General features: G+C 48.8%; 1 protein-coding gene across 9 annotated transcripts in view; it reads left to right on the top strand.

Moving 5' to 3' along the window:
* DAB2IP (DAB2 interacting protein) overlaps positions 1 to 24,071 on the top strand; it is a 218,881-nt gene that overhangs the window by 94,203 nt on the left and 100,607 nt on the right. For 8 of the 9 annotated variants that reach the window (XM_054501293.2, XM_063649873.1, XM_054501301.2 and 5 more), the window contains exon 2: positions 18,297 to 18,400. In XM_054501293.2, the coding sequence (XP_054357268.1) occupies positions 18,297 to 18,400 (104 nt within the window). The other variant, XM_054501297.2, reaches the window with a different exon arrangement.

The following is a 24,071-nucleotide window of genomic DNA, read 5'->3' on the forward strand; positions in this document are numbered from 1 at the left end:
AAGAAAGTGGGAAGAGGGAGCAGGGAGGCCAGTCTGCTTCCTGGGGAATTTTGAAGGAGGCTGTCAGGTGCAGGATGGGGGAAGGCAGAGGGCAAGGTGAAGAGGAGCTGGGAAGTTTGGAAGGGCTGACACAGGAGAGAGGCTGCCGCCATCCGAGGGCCAGTGCTGGGCTCCTGCCACAATCTCTTCCTGGCCTGCGGTGAAATGAGGACCGTAAGGGCATTGCAGTGAGTTTCCCATAACATCCATTTCACTTCAGTAACCCATTTTGGTGCCTCTTTTTTATTCTGAGATGATGGTCTTTGGATTCTTTGGGGTTAGAACATTCCTTTTATGCAATGCATAAATGTCTAGTATGCACCATACTAAATGGTGTTCATTTTTTTTAAACATCTATATTTGGCAAGAAAAGAAGTCAGTGGTTCTATGTGGCCCACCCTCATATTATGCTACTTCATAGTTTTTATTTATAAACATTGAACTAGTTCCTGGAATTCCCACAGGATGGTAGGCTGACACCCACGAAGGAGAAGTCCAGGGGTCGTCCTTACAGCGAGAGGAGTGGGAGCTGGTGGTGAGATAAGGTGGTGGGATAAGGCCCTTGGAAAGGCGTGAAGAAGGGGGAGGATGAGGGTCAGTGAGGGCTGGGGTGGGGGGTGCCCAGCAGGCTGTGGACATGGCTGATGGGCCTGCCTTGGATGCTGATGCTGCAGGGGTTGTGGCACAAGACTGGGCAAGGGGCTCTTCAGGGAGCAGCTTCAGGAGAAGGCGAGAAAGGTGCTGGAGGCTGCAGGGGATCGATTATTTGGGGGAGAGGAGGTGTGGGGTACAGACTAGGACAGGATTGGAGAAATTTGGTGAAAATGGGGGTGCAAGAGAAGCTTGGATTTCCCATTAACTGTCGATACAGTCATGGCTCCACCTGGTATCTAGAAACCTGTTCACAATTGTAGGTTTAGCAGCAAACAGGGTGGGGTGAGTGTCTCTCCCCATCAGCAGCAGCCTCTGAACTCTCCTGGGACCCTGAACTTCAGAGAACCCAGGCTGTGGCCCCCCTCCCTGACTTTGGCAATGCTGTCTGCAGAGGGAGGGGCGGGTTTTACTAGCACAGGGAGTGCTCCAGCTCCTGTGTGTCGGGGGACATTCTGGAAGGGGCTGTCTTCCAGAAGTTATGGAAGGGGCTCTCTTTCAGAAGTTATGGAAGGTCCTCAGGAGACAGACCACCAGTTTGGGCCAAACCCCTCCATCTAAATTAAACAACAACAACAACAATAATAATAATGTTTATGGCCAGGCACCATGGTTTATGCCTGTAATCCCAGCACTTTGGGAGGCCAAGGCGGGAGGATCACTTGAGGCCAGAAGCTTGAGACCAGCCTGGGCAACATAGTGAGACCCCATCTCTACAAAAAATTTTAAAATTTTTTGTTGTGGTGGCACAGGCCTGTGGTGTTAACTATTTAAAAGGCTGAGGTTGGAGGATTGCCTGGGCCAAGGAGTTCCAGGTTATGATGACCTACGATCGCACCGCTGCACTCAGCCCTGGGCAACAGAGTAAGACCCTGTTTCGAAAAAAAAAAAAACCCAACTCCTAAGATTACAAAAAACAGTAAATATCTATTACAGAACAGAAGAAAATAAAAATCACCTTTAATCTGGCACCCACCAATAAGCTCTGGGATCATTGGGGGGTTATTTCCAGCCCTTCCCCTTCTTTTCTTTAAGTTTTTGAAAATTCTAAAATATTTGAAAGTAGTACAGAAAAGCATAGAAAATAATATTGCAGACACCCACCTCTCAGGTTGAACAAACCTTAACATTGCCATACCTGCCTCTCTTCTCTTTTCTTTCTATCTTTGTTAGAAATAGAAATGATTCAGGTCCATTTAGAAGGAGTCAGGACAGTGTGGTCTACTGGCCAAACCCAGCCCCTCATCTGTTTCTGTATGACTTGTGAGCCAAGAATAGTTTTTACATTTTTAAAGGGTTGGAACAAAAAGTCAAAAGAAGAAGAACATAGGGAATTATATGAAATTCAAATTTCAGTGCCCATAAATAAAGTTTTATTGGAACACAGCCATGTTCATTCATTTGTGTATTGTCTATAGCTGCTTTCACGCTACAATGGCAGAGTTGAATAGCTGAGACAGAGACCATATGGACTTGTAAGCCTGAAATATTTGCTATCTGGCCTTTTATGGAAAGTTTGCTGACGCCCAAGATATAGCTAAAGCCACCTACTCTCTCTCCAGGGATAACTGGCCACCTAAAGGTGGTGGGTATCCTGCCTACATGTGCTTTCTGCTTTTACATAGAAGCGTATGCGTATGCCTCCAAGTGTGTCGAATTGCATTGTGTATTTAAAAATGGATATGGTGAAATTGCACATGGCAGAGAGGAGCAAACACATATGGACACCCTGAGACCTCCTTAGTTTCCTGAACTCCAGCAGCACGGAATAAATGCCAGCTCTCTGCCAGCCCTGGAATGGGCCCTGCAGCTGCAGAGAAAAGAATCGTGGGAAGAAAACTCCAGAAGAAAAAATGGGGAAAGCGACACTGCCGACTCAAATTACTAGAAATCCTCAGAAAGTAAAAAAGAAAAAAGAAACTCAGGGTTGAGAGAAGACTTTGGGCCGGTGAATTCATCCTTGGAGTGTTCAGGAAATCCAGAGATTTTTGGAAGGCTGGGAATTCTTTGGAAGTGAGGCGTGTCTGGAGATAAGGAATAGGAAGCGTGGGCTGTCAAAAGCAATTGTTAGGGAGCTCAAGTAGAGAAGCAAAAGGAAAACCTGGGGACAAGGTTGACAGATGCTGAAAACCTTGTAGGATTTATACTAGGCTACACTAGTATAAATGTAAATAATCTAGTTATAGATTATTTATACACTAGTATAAATCTAAATAAGTCTAGTTATACTAGACTATTAACGTGGCCAACCAGAGGCCAAAGAGCGAGCAAACCCTTGCACTGTCCTTGCGGAAGGGCCCTACCCAGCATCCTGGGATGTAACTGGGAAGGATGTGTCTCATTAGCTCCTCTGCCCCACCTCTGGAGTACCAGCTCCAAGCCAAACACGTCCCCTCTGAGGAGCTGCTGTGCCCTGCCCCCGAGTGCTCTATGTTGAAGATCCTCCGGGCAGGAATGGTGGGCTGGATGCTGAGCCCTCTACAGTTGTCCCCATGTCCCTCTCCCACCAGACTCCACTCCCCAGCAGCAGTGGGCAACCTCTTCTGATTCTGAACCACCTCCTGAGCTTAGAGACCATTGGAACTCGATCCCAGTTCCCTTCAGGAGACAGCAGGCTATCACAGTTCCATGGCCTCGGGACACTGTACCTGTACTGCCTCCAAACTCAACATCATAAAAACAAAATGTGAAATCAACATCCCTCATCTCTTTCTGCCAGGTAGCTGGGACTGAGCTGGGCCCTGGGGACACAGAGGCCAAGGGCCGGGCGGGAACTCGGCTTCCTGAGTCACTTGGGACCATTGTCTTCTCACTCATCTCTGCACAGTGCCATTCCTTTCCCACATTGGGGCAACCCTTAGATTCAGAGATATCTGGGCTTGAATCCTGTTTTCAACGTTTCCTAGCTGTATGGTCATGGTTTGAACTTCAGTTTCCTCCAATTAAAGGTGGAGCTGATGTTTCTTAATTCAGGAGTCAATTTTAGGATAAAAATACAAATACATGGCACAGTCATTATCTCTCTTAGGTCTGTTTCTCCACATTTCCTGGTGATCCATTTTTATTACATAGAGACAACTAGTTGTTTTAGAACTATTTGTTGAAAAACATATCTTTTCCAGCATCCATTTACCTCGGCACTGTTTTTGAAAATCAATTGCCCATGTATGTATGGGTCTATTTCTAGACTCTATTCTGTTCCATTGATCTGTATGTCTATCCTTATGCTAATACTACACTGCTTTGTAAATTAGCTATATTTCAAGACCAAAGTACCTCTTGAGACCAGGTAATGTTAAGTCCCCCAACCTGTTTCTTCTTTCTCAAGTTTGTTTGTCTGTCTAGGTCCTTTGGTTTGCCATCTAAATTTAAAATTCATCTTGTCAGTGTCCTCAAAATTTTTATTTTGGATTTTGATTGGGATTACGTTGACTCTGTGGATCAGTTTGGGGAGAAATGTCAACTAAGCCATACTGAGTCTTCCAACCCTTGAATGTAGTATATCTCTCTATTTAGATCCTTAGTGTCTCTCAGCAGAGTTTTGAGTTATTAGTCTCTTATGTGTTAAATTTATTAAGTATATTTTGGTGCTCTTGGCTAATCACTGAAGTGGCTGAGATTTTACTCTACTTGCAGCTAACAAGTTAAACAGGTAGTTTCATGAGCGCTGGTGGAAGACGCAAAACACCTGGGTCAGAGACAAAGGACTCTATGATCCATGGCGTAGCAGACAGAATAAGCTTCAGGTTTATATCAGTTCCCCTTCCTGCTAACTTCCTAGGGCTATTGTAGAACATAAAATCATCTATGCTAGAACATAAAATCATGATCTATTCTAGAACATAAAATCATGATCTATTCTAGAACATAAAATCATGATCTATTCTAGAACATAAAATGATCTTCTTTGTAGCTTTCCCAAATTATAACCTCATGTCCCTTACAGGATCTGATATACAGTCTGAGTCAACTGTTCTAGAGGCTAAAAATTACACAAAGGACTGAAATTCAGTTTTGCTTTAGTATCAAATCATTAAATTAGAACTTTGGAGATAAGTTAAAATTTGACTTCCAAGTTGTCAAATACAGAAAGGTTAAAGTTTCAAAATTATATGGAAAACCAATACGTACACACTTAAAACTTTATGCCTGTTTATATTTGTTAGAAAAATAAGCCTGCTATTTCATATAGCCATGTTGTTCTAATTTAATAATATAGATTTCAAATAACCATGGGTTGGACATGGTGGCTTGTGCTTGTAATCCCAGCACTTTGGAAGGCCAAGGCTGGAAGGAGGATTGCTGGAGGCCAGGAGTTGGAGACCACCCTGGCCAACATAGTGAGACCCCGTCTCTAATGAAAATAAATAAAGAAAAGAACAAAAGTGCAGAACATTACTAAGGTGGAAATTTGAGGGGAAAATAGTTTACAGTTAATGAATGAAATGAAAAATAAGATGAATTTAATAATACATGTGGATATTTAGGTTTTGATAATCATGGTTCCCTCTGGAGTGCTATAATTAGAACTTATATACCCTAAAGAAGTATTACTGATGTACTTAGTACGTATACTAAAGGTAAAATACACAGAGTGTGGAGTGACTGTATGAAAGGATAACATGTGTACAGATGTGAAAACATCTCTAAGCTATATTATGAAATAAGCAACCAAGGTCTCCTATATTTTTGTGGTTTTCAAGCTCTATTGCATATGTCTTTTAATAAAAAATGCATTGTGGAGAAAGAATAAAGCTGACCTTATATGGGAATAAGTGTGATATTTCTAAAAGGAAGCTCTTCTCTTTCATTAAGGCATTTATAGATTTGAAAGAGGAGAGATGGGAGCCCTTGAAAGTCCATAGTCCTGAATCAGACGATGATCTGAACCTCTATCCCTCTATCTTTACTTTAATGTAACTAGAATATGTTGAGCCTGGATCCATGGATGTATTAGTGCCTGTGGCTGCTGTAATAAATTACCACAAACTTGTAACTCAAAGCAACAGAAAGTTATTATCTTACAGTTTGGGGGGACAGAAGTCTGAAATCATTTTCTCTGGGCTAAAATCAAGATGTCAGCAGGGCTGCATTCCTTCATGAGGCTCTGGAGAAGAATCCATTTCCTTGCTTTTGCCAGCTTCTGGAAGTTGCCTGCTTCCTTGTCTCATAGCCCCGTGTCACTCCCACCTCTGCTTCCATCATCACATTGCTTTCTCTGATCTGCCTATCTCCTTCTTGTAAAGACCCTTTTGATTATTTTAGGCCCATCCAGGTAATCCAAGATAATCTCCTCATCTCGACATCCTTAAATTAAATCACATCTGCAAAGTCCCTTTTGCCATAGAAGGTGACATATCACAGGTTCTAGGGATTAGGACGCATGGTTCTTTGGGGAACATTATTCTGGGTAGCACAGGTGGGTAAAGTTTAGTAACCTCCAAGCAACACCTCTCCTCCCTGTCCCAGAGAGGCGTGCCTAAAGGCTGAGCTAGAAAAAGTGTGCAGTGGCACGTTCTCAATCATAAGTGAGAGTTGAACAATGAGAACACGTGGACACAGGGAGGGGAACATCACACACTGGGGCCTGTCGGCGGGTGGGGGGGCCAGGGGAGGGAGAGCACGAGGACAAATACCTAATGCATGTGAGGCTTAAAACCTAGACAACAGGTTGATGGGTGCAGCAAACCACCATGTCACATGTATACCTGTGTAACAAACCTGCACGTTCTGCACATATATCCTAGAACTAAAAGTAAAATTAAAAAAAAAGAAAAAGTGTGCAGTGGGAGCCAGGAGAGCTGCCAATTTATCAATGCATTATTTCAGCAAACTCTTTATCTGGCTTCATCCCCCATCCCCAGCCCCAACACACACACACACACACACACACACACACACACACTTAAATAGACGTACACAGAGGCATAAGCTGGACAGCTCTTCGTCTGGAAAGTTCTAACAATCTGAAGATTCCATGACTTGTTACATGGTGTGTTTTGTTTGTTTTTGAGACAGAGTCTCGCTCTGTCACCCAGGCTGGAGTCCAGTGGTGCCATCTTGGCTCACTGCAACCTCTGTCTCCCGGGTTGAAGCAATTTTCCTGCCTCAGCCTCCTGAGTAGCTGGGATTACAGGTGTGTACCACCACGCCCGACTAACTTTTTGTCTTTTTAGTAGAGCCCGGGTTTTGCCATGTTGGCCAGGCTGGTCTCGAACTCCTGACCTCAAATGATTCACCCACCTTGGCCTCCCAAAGTGCTGGGGAAAAGCACTTTGGGGAGAATTACAGGCGTGAGCCACCACGCCCGGCCTGCATGGTGTTTTTTTACCTTTGGCTTCCTGCTCAGTTCACCTGGCCCCTCCCTCGGGGAGCACTAGCCAGTTCACTTTCCACATGGGAGCTATGTTTCCCCACCCACAGGTATATTCCTGATTCCTGATCTTTAGACTTCTCTGATCCACTTTTTCTTTCTTTTTCTTTTTCTTTTTTTTTTTAGACAGAGTTTCACTCTTGTTGCCCAGGCTGGAGAGCAGTGGCGGGATCTCGGCTCACTGCAACCTCTGCCTCCCAGGTTCAAATGATTCTCCTGCCTCAGCCTTCTGTGTAGTTGGGATTACAGTTGTGCATCACCACACCCAGCTAATTTTTCGGGTTTTTTTTGTTTGTTTGTTTTGTTTCTTTTTTAAATACAGATGGAGTTTCGCCATGTTGGCCAGGCTGATCTTGAACTCCTGACCTCAAGTGATCCACCCACCTCGGCCTCCCAAAGTGTTGAGATTACAGGCGTGAGCCACCATGCCTGGCCAGATCCACTTTTTCTAATTGGCCATTTGTATTAGTCTGTTTTCACGCTGCTGATAAAGACATACCCAAGACTGGGAAGAAAAAGAGGTGTAATTGGATTTATGGTTCCATGTGGCTGGGGAGGACTCAGAATCATGGCGGGAGGTGAAAGGCACTTCTTACATGGTAGTGGCAAGAGAAAATGAGAGAGATGCAAAACCAGAAACCCCTGATAAACCCATCAGACCTCATGAGACTTATTCACTACCACCAGAACAGTATGGGGAAACCGCCCCCATGATCTAAATTATCTCCCACCGGGTTCCTCCCGCAACATGTGGGAATTATGGGAGTACAATTCAAGATGACATTTGAGTGGGAACACAGAGCCAAACCATATCACCATTTGAGCTGTTGATTTTTTTTTTTTTTTTGAGACGGAGTCTAGCTTTGTCGCTAGGCTGTAGTGCAGTGGCACGGTCTCCACTCACTGCAACCTCCGCCTCCCGGGTTCAAGCGATTCTCCTGCCTCAGCCTCCCAAGTGGCTAGGATGACACGCATGCATTACCACACCTGGCTAAATTTTTAACTTTTCTTAGAGATGGTGGTCTCGCTGTGTTACCCAGGCTGGTCTTGAACTCCTGGCCTCAAGCAGCCTTCCTGCCTCGGCCTCCCAAAGTGCTGGGATTACAGGTGTGAGCCACTGCACCCAGGCTGTTGTGGATTTTAATTTGTTTTGTTTTGTTCGCTGATTTTGTTTTTTCTCTTCCTTCTATTCTTTTCTCTTCAGATGTATTCAGCGAGTACAATTTGTGCTGAGTCATATCACCTATTTATATTTTAATTTTACTATTAGTTTTGGGAAGTCTTAATTATTTTTCATTCAGGAAATTGTACAGTCATCTGTTTCCATTCATAGCCCGTCCCCTTCTCCAAAGAGAACGTCCGATAACAAGTTTTTGGCTACTGTGTAATATGATATTTTTCTATGTAAGTGCATGCACATGTAAACAAAGTAAAACATCATATTAATCACATAGACAGCAAGTGTATTTCAGCTTAAAAGGGTCCATAGTAAGCCTTACTTTTTTTTTTTTTTTTTTTGGAGACAGTCTTGCTTTGTCACCCAGGCTGGAGTTCAGTGGTGTGACCTTGGCTCCCTGCAACCTCCACCTCCCAGGTTCAAGCAATTCTCGTGCCTCAGCCTCCCAAGTAGCTAGGTTTACAGGCATCCACCACCATGCCCAGCTAATTTTTGTATTTTTAGTAGAGACAGGGTTTTGCGATGTTGGCCAGGTTGAGTGTTGGCCAGGCTGATCTCGAACTCCTGGCCTCAAGCAATCCGTCCACCTTGGCCTCCCAAAGTGCTGGGATTACAGGCGTGAGCTACTGCGCCCAGCCAGCCTTACTTTTTATTTTGAAATAATTATAGATTGACAAGCAATTGTAAAACCAATACAGAGAAGTCCCAAGAACCCAGTTTTCTCTGATGGTTGCATCTTACATAATATAGGACGGATCCTCCAGCTGCAGTTGCCCTCTAGCCAAAGACCCACCAAGAGCACACCTCTAGTTGAGTAAGTTGCATTTATTACTCATTGCAGTGAGGGAGAGCATGCACCATGAGGCATCTCAGTAAGAGTGTGTTAGGAAGAACCTAGTATAGGATTTGGGTTTTGGTTGGGTGACTTGGGGGAGGAGGTTGAAGGGAGTGGGATTCACACTAGAGGAATTGCATCTGCTGTCAGAAGGCAGAGGCAAGTCTATAATTGTGTAGCTTGAGTCCTATCTCTAGGAAGAGGAGACTGGCATTGGGGGCTAAAGCTGTGACTGGTAAAGTAGCAGCAGTCACTGATTTCAGCCAAGAGAGGGTGATGGTTGGTATTTTGTGGGTGGCACAGTGACCTTGTCTTTATGGGTTACTTCAACAAAAATTAGGTAGTGACCTTGTTTTGTCTCACTTCATCATGGCCTCAGAGTAACCTTGTCTGAGGTTGTGTCTTTTGCGATTATGTCTAAAAGGAGAATAACGTGGCATAGCCGTGCATGCCAAGCCAGCTTCCCGATGTCAGAGGCTTTTATTCCAGATCTTTCGTGTACAGTGGTACCATCCATGCCTGTGTATAGTTCTCTGCCATTTCATCATGTATGTAGATGTGAGTAACCACCACTGCAATCAGCATCCAGGACTATTCCATCACCACGAAGATGTCGCTTGTGCTCCCCCTTTAACATCACACCCACCTGCCTGCCCCACCACCATCCCTAGCCCCTGGCAACCACTAATCTGTTTTCCATCTCTATTGCTTTATCCCTTTGAGAATGCTGTGTACATGGAATCATACACTATGTGACCTTTTGATACTGGCTTTCGTCACTCAGCATAACGCCCAGGAGATCCATCCAAGTTGTCGTGTGTATCAATAGGGTGTTTCTTTTTTAGGGCTAAGTAGTATTCCGTAGTGTGTGTATTTGTTTTCTATGACTGCTGTAACAAGTTAAAACTTAGCGGCTTAAACAACACAGGTTTTTAATCTTACAGCCCTGCAAGTCAGAACTCTGGCATGGGTCTTGCCAGACCAAAATCAAGGTGTCAGCAGGCTGCGTTCTTTTCCGAAGGCTCTAGGGAAAAACCCATTTCATTGCTAATTCCTTGCTAGGGGAATTCACTTCCAAGTGGTTGTAAGACTAAGGTTTCTGTTTTCTTGCTGGCTATCAGCTGAGGGCTGTTCCCATTTTCTAGATCGAGGCCACCCACATTCCTTGGCTCGTGACCACCTCTGTCTGTGTCAAAGCTGGCAACAGCAGATGGAGTTCCTCTCAGGCTTAGAATTTCTCCTGCCTCTTTCCTCATCACATTTCTCTGACTCACCTTCTTGCTTCCCTCTTCCAAATTTAAGAATGCATATCCTTTGGCAGGGCACAGTGGGTCACGGCTGTGATCCAAGCACTTTGGGAGGCTGAGGCTGGCGGATCACTTGACATCAGGAGTTCGGGACCAGCCTAGCCAATATGGTGAAACCCCATCTCTACTAAAAATACAAAAATTAGGCCAGGCGCGGTGGCTTAGGCCTGTAATCCAAGCACTTTGGGAGGCCAAGGCAGGAGGATCACGAGGTCAAGAGATCGAGACCATCCTGGCCAACATGGTGAAACCGCGTCTCTACTAAAAATACAAAAATTAGCTGAGCATGGTGGCACACACCTGTAGTCCCAGCTACTCAGGATGCTGAGGCAGGAGAACCGCTTGAACCTGGGAGGTGGTGATTGCAGTGAGCCGAGATCGTGCCACTGCACTCCAGCCTGGCAACAGAGTGAGACTCCGTCTAAAAAAAACAAAAAACAAAACAAAACAAAGAACAAAAATTAGCCGGGCATGGTGGTGCATGCCTGTAATCCCAGCTACTTGGAAGGCTGAGGCAGGAGAATTGCTTGAACCCGGGAGGCGAAGGTTGCAGTGAGCTGAGATTGCACCACTGCATTCCAGCCTGGGCGACCGACCTAGACTCCATCTCAAAACAACAACAACAACAAACTCATATCACTAGATTATTCTCACCTCGATAATTCAGGATGATCTCCCATCTCAAAATCCTTAACCTCAACCACATCTGCCAAGTTCCTTTTGCCATGTAAGGCAACATATTCACAGGTTCTGGGAATTAGAGTGTGGACTTCTTTGGGGGACCATCATTCTGCCTTACTCATTCTGGATGCAACACAGTTTGTTTAACCACTCATCTATAGAAGGATATTTGGTTGTTTCCAGTTTTGGGGCTATTAAAAATAAAGGTGCTGTGAACATTCTTGTAAAAAAAATGGTATATAGGTGGATTACACACCATTTCCTTTTGCAACTGATTTTTTTCACTCGACATCATATTTCTGAGTTGTATTCATGTTGATCTCTATAGCTCTAGGTCCTTTGTAGTGCCATTGTGTTCCATGTGAATAGTGTCCTCCCTTCCTTGCTGTGTAACGTTCTATTGAATGACTGTTCCCCTATTGGTGGACATTTAGGTTGCTTCTAACTTTTTGCTGCTACAAAGAGTGCTGCGGTCAGTATCTTTGTGCAGATCTCCACGTGTGCAGGATGAAGCAGTTTTCTTGACTGGATGAGTAGGAGGGAAGGTTCTGGCCCTAGCACATATGTGTTGTTGGTTCCTACTGGCTATTGTGTAATTGTTCTTCAGGCCCTTTTCACTCCACCAGCAGTGATGAAAGTGTTCTGTGCATCTCTGCCAACATTTGGAGTCACAGTTCTTTTTAATTTCTAGACTGGTTTCTTTTTCATTTCTTTTACTTAATTTCTTTTAAATCCTGGACTGGTCTAGGACCTTTCCAAAAGGTATGAAATGGCATCTGAGACTTTTAATTTGCATTTTCCCGATCACTGCCGAGGACACAGGGACACCCCTGTCCAGCACCTCCTCGTTCTACACCCTTGCCAACTTCTTTTCTCCTGATGCTAGCGTTAGAGGTTGCTGCCTCTACCTGCTTTTAAGCATTAAGATCTGGGCAATGCAACCCGACAACTGAAATTTGGTGTCTTGTCTGAAATTACAGGATGTTCCTCAGGCCGCCGCGTTTCCATGGGAACAAGTAACAGTCATCCTTCATGATTAGGTGGTATCCATGGCAACCAAGCCAGCAGCATTTGAATGAAACTGATTTTATTTTATTTATTTTTTGCAAACACATGAAGGTTAAAATGCATTTCTCCGGCAGTGGCTTCCAAGAATAGGAAGACAGCCTGGTAAATGGAGACCCTTTCAACCTCCTAGCAGAAAGGGGATCCAGGATCAGCTGGTCCCATGGCCTAATTTTGCAGACTAGGTGACCGAGAGGTCACATAGAAGTCATACGATGAGTCTGAGCCGAGGAGGAAAGACTGCTGGATCATGCTCGAAGGTCTGGGGCGGACTCTTAAGAGATCGGCTGGGTCTCCCTTCCCGTGATCTAGCCCTAGGAATGCCACTTTCTACTGTGTGATCTTAGCAGATTCACTTCACCTCTCTGGGTTTCTACTGGCACCAGCTGTGGTGCTAGACCTATGGGACCATGAGGCCAGGCCTCCCAGCGTCTGTTTGCCCAAATTAGAAAAGATTTGCTGCAAAATGAAAGGCCAAAGGCAGCATGCTGGAGGACCCCGAGGCTGAATCCCCAGGGTCCAGAGTTAGGACTCAGGGTCAGTTCCCTGCCTTCTTTTCCTGTGTAAAATAGAGGGTGTGTGTGCGTTTTTACTTGGTTCCAAGGACTGGAGATGACCGCTGCTCTTACTCCCTGACTCAATGGATTGATGAAATCAGCTCAGAGAGAGAAAGGGGCAGCCATGGAGTCACACAGCAGAGTCAGGGTTGAATTCAGGCTCCTGGTGTCAGCTTGGCTCCTCACCTGACCCCATGCTCCATATCCCCTCCATCTTCTCTGGGACTGGAAGTGTGGGTTTGGGAGCAGTTTAAGAGACTCTCAGCATATACTCTTGCTTCTTCCCTGGAGGACTTTTAGAGGTAGTCACTTTTGCTTCTCAGAACTTCAGTTTCTCCATCTGGAAAATGGACCTCACTATAGAGCTGCCCAGGTTGTCCTGTGGGATTACATTTGAAAGGGTCCAGAACATGCATTCTCAGCGGGGGCGAGATTGCCCCTAAGTGGGCAAAAAGTTGGTTCTTGGGCTAGAAGATGAGAAAAAACCTTTCTGTACAACGCCCAGTGTACACACAGTACATAAAAGATACTGTATGTCTGTGATGTTAAAATTTTATGAAGGGGAAATTAGGAAAAAAGTGTCTAAGAAGACTTTTAAGGGAGAGCAACAATGAAAAAACATTGAGAAACTTGGGTCCAGAACTCAGCGATCCACGTCTTTATTAACTTTGTGCTTAGAGCTTACGGCAGGCGGCTGGCTCCGTGGGGAAGGTGTGCAGGGTGTCAGGTCAGGAGAGAGCCCGGCCTGGCCCAGCCTCTGCCCTCGATGTTCAGTGTGACCACGGGCACATCCAGCTGTTCTCAGGGCCCGGTTTCCCCATCTGTGGGTAAAGGAGGTCCCATCAGCTCCATGGGTGACTCCCAGGCAGTTGAGCTCCCACCTGGTGGATCAGTTCAGGGTCTGGAGAAAAGCAGGTGGTGCCTCAGACTATGGTGATTAGAGGAGCGTTTAATAGAGGGGCTGCTTATGAAGGTGTGGGCAGGCCTCGGGAACCACAGGGGCAGTGCAGGACCCCAAAGCTAGGGACAGCAGGGGCTGCTTCCCTGAGGCCACACGGAGGAGGGGAGAGCGTGGTTGCTGGGAGGCAAAGGTCCAGAAGATAGGGTCATCCTGATGGTGCTGGGACCTTCCGTGGAGGAGGCAGGCAGCCCAGACGACTCTCCCTCCTCCCCTCATCTCTTGCCAGGACTCCTCTTTGGCCAAACCACATGGAAGTTGAGGGTCTAGAAGCTCAGATGATAGAGTCTATACAGACCAGTGCCCTGAAGCAGAAGGCAGTGCACAGAGAGGTGGAGAATGGAACTAGGGGCCACACAGGAGATACCTGGGAAGGTGCCTCAGGTTCCCCTCCAGCTTCGTATGGAGTGCAGGCCTTGCCCTGGGTGTGGGCTGGGAGACTGGAGAGGTCAGGGAGGAGAGCCAGCCGCCCTGTGCAGGAGGGAGAGTGGGCCCGTATCCTCCGGCCACCTGGGATCCTTACTGGTCTTCCTGCCTTCTCAGGTGGAGGGGTGTAGCCAGGGCTTCTGAATGGAAGTTAAAGACTTTTGGGAGCACTCTTTGCTATAGACCTGTTGTTGAGGGATCACACACACGTTTCTTTCCTTCTGGTCTCAGCTTCGTCATCTGTCGAATGGGAGATTGGACCAAGAAACCTCTGAGAGCTTCCTGGCCCAGACCCAGGAGGCAAGAGGCAGGACTCTGGGCATCAGTGTTGGTCTCAGTGGAAAGACATCCTCACTGGGCACCCAGTGTTCTACCAGGGGACTCCATGTACCTCTTGCCTGGAGTGGTGAGGGCCCACCTACCCAGGAAAGTGTAAAGCTGTGGCCAGGGGTGGTGTGTGTGTGTGAGTGTGTGTGTGTCTGTGTCTGTGTCAGGAGAGGGAGGGTAGTTCCTGGAAGCTCCAGCTCCTGTCGTCCTGGTGATCCCAAGACCCCTGTGGGGCAGCCTGACTCTGCCAACCAGGTTCCATAACTGCAGTGGGTACCCCGTGTTTGTTGGTTTGATAGAGGAACCTTGACTAAGCACTGCAGGGTGCCTGGCTCTGGGTGGAGGTGGGAAACAGACAACCCATCTTCCTGCCGAGACGCCAAGTAGCAAGTCTGCAGGGCTGACTGATGTGCGGGGTTGTGAGTCATTCTGCCTAAAGTGATCTGGGCGCCCCCAGCATTGCCCCAGAGCTCAAAAGATGACAGTTCCCGCAGGAGGCCATTCCAGGGAAGAGAATTCTAGGGAGGGGGAGAGCATGGGTAAAGGTGTGGAGGTGGGACATTCCTGCATCGTGGCAGGTACAGCAAAGAGGGTTAGCAAGAACAGAAGCCGGACAGTGTGTGAAGTAGAATGGCCTTGGGTGCCAGGGTGAGGAGTCCCTTCTTTCTGCCTTTTTTTGAGGGCATTAGAAGCAGTCGGGCTTAGGGTCCTGACTGTGCCTGGCACTGCCCATCTCCCACTTCTACCGCTTTCCCTACAGAGGTGGCTGAACCCGGGGGTCTGCCTCTGGCTAAGGTTTGCATCCTGAGACTAAGCCCTGAGTACCTCCTATGTGTTGGCCCCTTGGCTGGGTGTTGGGACCCATGGGACTTAGGGCTGAAGGAGCCATGGACTCGGTCCAGACACACTGGACCCTCATTCCTGCTCTGGTGCTCAGTAGCCCTGTGACCTTGGGCTGGTGACTGCACCCTGAGCCTCAGCTTCTGCTCTGGTCATTGGCAGCTTGGCTGAGTATAGTGGATGGGACATAGGTTATGGGTGACAGCCTCCCAGAGGGAGGTGGCATGTGCTGTCACAGAGCACAGGAGGGTGCTCCAGGTGGGTGGTGCGAAGGGGTGAGAGATGAAGGCAGACAGGAAAGCATGGGAAGAATTTTCCTAGCAAAACCTCCAGAAAGAGTGGTTATCCCTTGAGTGTGACTAGAGAGATTGTGGAGGAGGAGGTCCAAGGAAAGTTCTAAGCAGGAAGCACCGTGTGGGAACAGCAAGGGCCTTAAGAGACAGCGCCTGGCTGAGGATGAGCTATGTGGGAAGGAGCTTTTCTGGAAGAGGTGCCTGGGGCTGGATGGTCTGGACCTGGTGTCAATGCCTGCCTCAGGCCTGCCTGGAGGTCAGCGGGCCTGAACCAGTCTCAGGATGAAGCCTGTGCTTCTGTGGACTCCTGTCCATGTGACTGTGTGGAGGGAATGGCCTGGAAAGCACACGGCGCCCCAGCGTCCTGTTCTGCCTTCTGGAAAGCCTGCTCCTTGTATGAACCCCATGTCATCTGTCCTGTGTGTGTGTGCGCACGTCCCCTGCTCAATGTGTACCTGGGGTGGGTCTGGGAGTGTACACATTGGAGTATCTGCCTGAATATAAACATGCACGTGTGTTTGTCTGGGCATTCCCGTCTCACTCCACACCCCTGTGTGTTCACACCTACCAGGGAAACCTCTGCCCTGTCCTTTTTCTCCCTTGCGAGTCAACAGGTCTTTCCCAGGCTCCCCCCACGCACCAGGCTCCATGCAGGGTGCTGGGGAGGTGGAGATGCAGCCAGCTTAGGCGTAGGTGTTAGGAGTTCTGCAGACACACACACACACACTCACACACGCACACACACTGCAAATGAGAGCGTTGATAGGAGACTCAGGTCTAGTTATTGCTGTAGGAGCCAAAAGCGAGGCAAGAGCTGGAGGTAGAGGGAGTCACCCAGGACCTCCTCCAGGGCCTGCAGGATGGACCAGGCTGGGGAAGGGGAGCAGGAAGGGAGTCCTCTGTTGGGGGCCACCTCTGGAGCAATGGCAAAGAGGCAGCTGGTGCCACACTGTCGTGGGGAAACCAGTGAGGAAAGTGGCCAGGTTGGCAGGTTGGACAGACTCAGGAGGTTTTATGTAGGTGTGCTAAGGCCGTGACTAAAAGTTTTCAATGAGCTGTCACCATGTAAGAGTCAGAATACTTCATATTTTGAAAAACCCAGATTATCAGCCTCTCTTGAACCATGGAAGCTATGGCTGCCCTGAGCCCCTCCTTGTGATGTAGCAGTAACCAGTTAGCACCGAGTGGCTGGCTGCTTTCCTGGATTCTGGATTTCCTGCTGGCCTCTGTAGGCCTCCCAAATTTAAAGCCTCTGGAAAAGAAGGTCTGAACTGGAAACCAGAAGTCACAGATTCTCATGTTTGAAAAAACGTGGGGGCTGACATAGTAGTGGCTGAGCCCTGTAATCCCAGCACTTTGGGAGGCCAAGGTGGGAGGATCGCTTGAGGCCAGGAGTTTGAGACCGGCTTGGGCAACAAAGGAAGACCGCATCTCTACAAATTTTTTTTAAAAAATTAGGTAGTTGTGTTGGGGTGCACCTGTGGTCCTAGCTACTTGGGAGGCTGAGGCAGAAGGATTGCTTGAGCCTAGGAGTTCTATGCTGGGTGAGTATGACTGCATGACTGCACTCCAGCCTGAGTGAAAGAGTGAGACCCTGACTCTAAAACAAACAGAAAACTTGAGAAGTCATCCAAGCTCCCCAAGTGTGGCATCCCAGGAGATGGCTCAGTTATCTGTCTGCTTGTATGCCTCCAGTGACAGGGAGCCCACTACATTACAAGGAGTGGGGGTTTTGGGGAACCTTCCCCCCACTTTTTTTTTTTGAGACAGAGTCTCACTCTGCTGCCCAGGCTAGAGTACAGTGACACGATCTCGGGTCACTGCAACTTTCGCCTCCCGGGTTCAAGTGATTCTCTCACCTCAGCCTCCTGAGTAGCTAGGACTACAGGCACACGACACCACTCCTGGCTAATTTTTGTATTTTTAGTAGAGACAGGGTTTCACCATGTTGGCCAGGCTGGTCTCGAACTCCTGATCTCAGGTGATCCTCCTGCCTCGGCCTTCCAAAGTGCTGGGATTACAGGTGTGAGCCACTGTGCCAGGCCTTTTTTTCCCCCTTTTAAAAAAATTGTGGTAAAATATGTAAAACATAAAAGTTATCATTTTAACTAGTTTTAAGTGTACAATTCAGTGGCATGAAGTCCATTTGTAATGTTCTGCAACCATCACCACTATCCATTCCTAAAACTCTTCATCACCCTTTACAGAAACTCTGTACCATTAAGCAATAACTCGTTCCCCTCTCTCATCAGCCTCTGCTAACTTCAAATCTGCTTTCTGTCTCTACGAATTGACCTCTTCTAGATAGTTCATATGAATAGGATCATACAAAATATGTCCTTTTGGGTTACTCAGCGTAATGTTTTCAAGGTGCATCCACGTTACAGCTTAAATCAGAACTTCATTCCTTTTTAGAGCAGAATGGTATTCCCTTGCGTGTCAATACCATGTGTGTGTGTCCATGCTTCTGCTGATGGACATTTGGGTTTCCATCAGCAGAAACATTTGCTGTTGTGAACATTTGCATACAGGTATTTGAGTACTTGTTTTCAATTATTTTGGGTTATACCCAGGAGTGGAATTGCTGGGTCATGTGGTACTTGTATTTTTAATTTTTGGAGGAACTGCCAGACTTTTCCATAGTGCCTGGACCATTTTCTAGGGACCGGTTTGTCTGTTGTCCTGGCTGGGATGGGAGTGGCAGGAGGCCCTAGCTGTGTGGCATTGGCTGTTCTTGTTCAACCTCTCTCTTCTCCTCTGTTGGCAGAGTCGCCTCAAGAAAGGCCGGGCTCTCGGCGCAGCCTGCCCGGCAGCCTCTCCGAGAAGAGCCCCAGCATGGAGCCCTCGGCCACCACGCCGTTCCGGGTCACGGTAACTATCTCTGCGTCACCACCACCGCCACTGCCACCACCATCACCACCTCGCCCGGGGTGCTGCTCTGTGACCCCGCGGCCCCCCTTCCTGGAGCCTCATGGACCCGGAGAGCATCCGGCCTCCCTTGCTCTAGGTATCCGATCCCTCAGCTGCTCCCATCTTGGTGGCTCAGCCCTGGTCCTGGGGGCCACATGGGGGGTCCCATCCTGAGAGGGAGGGGGCAGGTGGAGGACAGACAGCACCGAAGGCTATGGGGCCCAGTGCTGAGCTGGCCCGGGAAGAGAAGAGGCTCTTGTTAGTTTAGATAAATGTACCCTTGAGGGCGCACACACACTGTGCTTCTGCAACCTGGAAAAGATGCACTATTTTTGTTTCCATATATTTTAACACCTCTCGTGGCATACCATAATTTAAATCTTTCTTGGTGGTACATAAAATAATGCTATATCTTACAATTGATGATGGCTTAGAACCGACAAAACACAGAATATATATCGTAGCTATTGAACTGAGTGGTCCCCACCAGCACACAGACTTTTTAAAAATTACAAACCTAAACAACTTTATGGAAACGGAACCCAATGACCCTTAACGTCTTACTGTTCATGCCCTTCTGCATTTCTGCGTGTACACACCCACACACACACCCACACACATACACACACACACCAGGGTTCTGGGTCCCTTCACTCCCTCATTCAGGAGCATTACTGTGTGTACCTCTCTCCAGGGCTGTGCCAGGCACCAGAAATGCAGCGATGACATAGACACATTCCTTTCTCCAGGGAGCTCAGGTCTGTAGGGCAGGTGGATGTTGGATGGTTTGTTCATCCATTCATTCACTCATCAGTTTTTCTGGCATGCCTGCTGTGTGCGAGCAGAGGAAAGAAGGTTCTGGGTGGCGGAAACAGAGAGGGTGCAGGCCTGGCTGTCACTGGATAGCATCATATAGAGGCTCCAGGGGAGCTGGAAGTGACTGGCTATTCCCAGTGGGTTGGGAGGGGGTCCCACGGGAGCTGGCTTTTGAGCTGCATCTTGAAGGGTCTGTAGAAAATGGCTAGGCAAGGACAGAGAGAGAGAGAGGGACTTCCAGGGAGGGAGAATAGCAGTTGCAAAGGTATGGAGGCACCCTAGAAATTTCCTCTGCTTGCCATAGGGCTGGCTCCTCATCCCTTGGGCATCAGCTCAGATATCAGCTCCTGACCACACCACCTCAAGGAAGCTCTCTTGGTTTTCCCCATCACAGCAGCCTGCTCTTCTGTTTCCTAACACTTAGTGTCAGCATGAGAAAGTGAGCTCATAAGGTCAGGGGCTGATGTGTTTGTGGCACGCAGAAATGCTTGGTGGAGCTGGGGTTGAGGGGATCTAGAGGACAGGGTAGGAGGTGAGGCTGGGAGGCCTGGCCGAGTCAAGGTCACGTGGAACCTCCAGTACCAGGCCAAAGGGATGGTGCTTTCCCCCGGGCCACTGATTCTCCCTACTGTTGATATGTTATAAAAATGCCTTAAAAACCAGCTTATTGTCCTTCTTTAAGATTTCAGTCCACTGGGCCAGGGCAGGGCCTGGAAATCTGCATTTTAACAAGCTTCCCCCGGGAGGTGATTCTGAGTCCCCAGCTGGGGGTTGAGCCTATGGGCAATGAGGAGGAAGCCTGCACTGAGAGGATTCAGGGTCACGGCCCTGAGTTTGGCCAGGGGGTCTCAGGAAGCTGGTCTTCAGCCTGCAGGGAGCGCCTGGAGGCTGGGGCCAGGGTGACCCCCACTCCCATCAGCTGGAGCCAAGACCAAATTCTGATCTCTCTGGATCCCTGGGACCACAGCAGGCAGGGTGGGCCTTCAGGGGGGCCCTAGAGAACGATGACTAATAATAATTAGTAATAGCAGCCACCTCCATTGATGAAGTGCCTACTGTGTGCCAGGCACTGGGCTCACTGTCCTACATCCCTGATCTCTTTTTTTTTTTTTTTTTTTGAGACAGAATCTTGCTTTGTCGCCCAGGCTGGAGTGCAGTGGTGTGATCTTGGCTCACTGCAACCTCTGCCTCCCGGGTTCAAACAGTTCTCCCACCTCAGCCCCCCGAGTAGCTGGGATTACAGGAGCCTGCCACCACCCCCAGCTATTTTTTGTATTTTTAGTAGAGACGGGGTTTCACCATGTTGGCCAGGCTAGTCTCGAACTCCTGACCTCAGGTGATCCTACCACCTCGGCCTCCCAAAGTGCTGGGATTACAGGCGTGAGTCACCACGCCCAGCCTACCTGATCTGTCTTCATCCAGGAGACACGCTTACAGCTGAAACATTGGTTACCCCATTTCCCAGGTGAGGAAACAGGTTCCGAGAGGTAAAGTCACTTGCTGCCCAAGCTCCAACTGCTACTAAGTGGCGGAACCAAGATTCGAGCCCAGGTCTCTCTGACTCCAGGGCGTGAAGCACACCCATCTTCAGGCTAGGAGGCGGATCCATTGCCCCACACCCTCCCAGAACCCCATCAGCATCGCTTTTCCGGCTATTTCCCCTTCCTGAGTTGCTCTAATAGGGGTATTATCACACCTTAAAGTTTTTATAATTTGCAGCTCTTTAAGTGACAGCTAGGATTGGTGTTTTCCCTGTAGTGGTGTCTTCATTCTGTCTCCCAGGGTAGAAACCACCTTCAGTCAGAGCCAGCCTTGGGAACCTCGAGCTGCCTGGGACTCAACTCACAGTCCCACCAGCCCAGTTAGGGTCTGCAGGATGGAGAGCATGTTCAAAGTGGTCGTTCTGCCCACTTCTCATGGCAACCCTCTAGGGGAGGCACTATTAGTGTGCCCATTTCATAGGTGAGGAAACTGAGGTTCAGAGGTGAAATTCTTTAGCTGGTGTCACTCAGCTCCTGAGTCAGGACTGCCGGACATCTACTTTTTGTGTCCTTTCCTGGGCACCTTGGTCCTTAAGGGATATGATTTGAGATTCTCTTCTGGGCTGGGTGCTGGGAGCTGGGGGGACTGGAGAACTCAGAGGTGGGGATCTGGGTTCAAATCTCAGCTCTTCCATGACCCATATGATCTTAGTAGCCACTGAGCCTCTCCGAGCCTCGTGTTCTTGACAGTAACATGTGGAATGACAGACTTTGCTTGGACTGTGGACTTGGTGAATGTGGTCGCCCAAGTCTGACCCGTGGTAGGGGCTTCATGGATGAAATCCATCATTAACATCCAAATCGGGTTTCCATTTTTGGCTGTAAAACACCAGTAAAGATCTAGGAGGGTTGGAGTATAGGCAGAGGACAAGGTGTTTGGGGGAAGGTCAGAGGTGAGCCTGGCCTGGGCCTTGGGGACAGTCCCTCACACAGACCCTGTGCAGGGCCAGAAGCACCCGCCTCCCTCCCCTAGCCCATAGCACACACTTGCTCACTTACAGGCTCCCAAAAGCTATGTCCTCACGTGCTCAGCTGACTTTTGCTCTGTGTAGACCCTCGAGGGAACCCGGGAAACATGGTTTTGCCTCGGGGAGGCAGGGGAGACGCCACAGGATGTACTGGAATAACTGCCACCTTCACTGCCATTTCAAACCCAGATGGCGGGCTGTCAGCATCTCCTACAGGGGTGCTCCTTAGGGAGAATCAATGAGTCAGGGTGTAAGGTCTACAAGGCTCAGCCTGTCCACCTTCTCCATGGAAACTGAGGCCTGGGAAGGGCTTGTCAGAGGTCACCACCCAGCTGACAGCGGTTCAGGAGCCTGGGTTGTTTACACCCTCACATGCCACCCCTCCTCATTTTGTGAGTCAGCCGAAGACCTGCAGCCACTCTGCAGGGCGTTGACGGCTCAGTGCTAGTCCCGCCCCTGCCTCTTGTAGACTATATGACCCTGGGAGAGCCTCAGTTTCCCCTTTTGTGAAATGTGGGGGATGGACTTTGTAAGGCAGCGTACAGTTTGGGCATAAATAGGTGCTTAAATGTTCTGGTGCAGTAGCTAAGAGAATGGGCTCTAGAGAGTTCCCCGACCCGGGTTTCAGGCCCTGCACAGCCTCATACCAGCTTTGTGGCTTGGCCAGGAATGGAAATTTTCTGCCCATCTGGGACAACTCTCTCCCTCCTATAGGGAGAGTTGGGGGGTAGGGGAGTGGCTCTCCAGGACCACACAGTGCTACGAGGCTGGCATGTGCCCTGCAAGTTATAGGGGGCCCTGAATGAGGATGGGGGAAGGGGCCTGGGAGTAGATGACCAGAGAGGCTTCCTGTGCATCTGTGGCCATCAGCTCTCAGGCTCCTGAGATTCGAACCCAGGTCTGTCTGCTCTGTGCCAGTAGTGTCTCCTGGAAGGGAAGGAGGAAAGGGTGGCAGGCAGCAAGCTGGGGCCCTGGATCTGCATAGACAAATGGTCAGGCCGGGTCTGGTAGCTTTGCATGTGCCCACCCAGCTTCCCCAGGCCCTGGGCCCCTTAGCAGCAACAGTGTGCTGTTCTGTCTCTCCTGCCACTCCATGGCAGAGGAGCCGTGGTTTGATTTGGGAGGCAAAGAGCTGATGACTCTTCCTGGTCTCCCCACGAGCTCCTCAGCCTGCCCCCTTCCCCAGTCCCAACCTTCCCTATTGCGGGGCTGGGTCCTTCCTCCCTCCCTCCTTTCTCTGTCCCCACCCCCTCCCATCAACCTTAGGATGGCTGGCAGGCCCGGGGTGTGGGAGGTGGCAGAGGCTCTGGGAAACTTGACAGCCAATTGATTCCTCCTCGGGAAGTTGAAAGTGGAGAGTCGTGTTTGAAGGTTTAGCTGAAATTAGGTCTCAGGGCTATTTTTTGCAAGATGGAGAAGGAGAAGTGTCAGGAAGGGGAAGGCCCAGGGGGCTGGCAGAAACTGCAGATAAACTCAACATTGGGTTGATTGTGGGTGCTTCTAGGAGCAGGTCTTCGGTTTCTTTCAACAACTCACTTTTATTGGGTGCTTGGTTGTGCACACCCTGCATAGGATGCTGTGACAGAACAAGGAACAGTTATCTCTGGCCAGGAAGGACAGGGAAGAATTCTTAGAGGAGGGACTTTTGGGGCTGGGCTTTGAGGGGTGTATAGGAGTTCGTCAGGAACCAGGGGAGAAGAGTATTTCAGTTAGTGAAGTGAATAGAAACAAACTGATGGCCCTGTGTGATTGGAGTGCCGGATGGGTTCAGGGCCTGGAGAGAAGAGTGAGAGACCTTGGTGGGTGAGCTAAAGCCTTTGGACTTTCTCCTGCAGGATACAAGAACCACAGTGGATGATGGCTGTGAGTGGAGCTAGCAGTAGACCTCTGGGCTGTGGACCTCAGGTTTCCCAGCTGCTCACCCCTCTTCTCACTCCTGTAGCCTCCCCACACCCTCCCCATGTTTCAGCTGTCTTTCTGTCACACAAACACAAGAAACAGGCATGTGAACACAAACATGCAAGCTAGTGGGTGACCCTCCCGTCCATGTCACCATGGAAAGGCTGTTGGAAATTAACTGGTTCAACCCTTCCCTATACAGAGGAGGGACTGAGAATCATAGAAGGGAGGGTCCTTTCCTGAGGTCACACAGCATGTCTAGGGTAGGGCCTGGAGTTGAGCCCAGGTCTCTGTCCCTCTCCCCCACATCCAGTGGTCCTCACCCCTTACTCCTTCCTGTCCTCTCCTCCCAGCACCTGGACATCAGCCACCCCGTCTGAGGTGAGCCCTTCTCCCAGCCCCCATCAC

Source organism: Pongo pygmaeus, chromosome 13, assembly GCF_028885625.2.
Source record: "Pongo pygmaeus isolate AG05252 chromosome 13, NHGRI_mPonPyg2-v2.0_pri, whole genome shotgun sequence".
Taxonomy (NCBI): domain Eukaryota; kingdom Metazoa; phylum Chordata; class Mammalia; order Primates; family Hominidae; genus Pongo; species Pongo pygmaeus.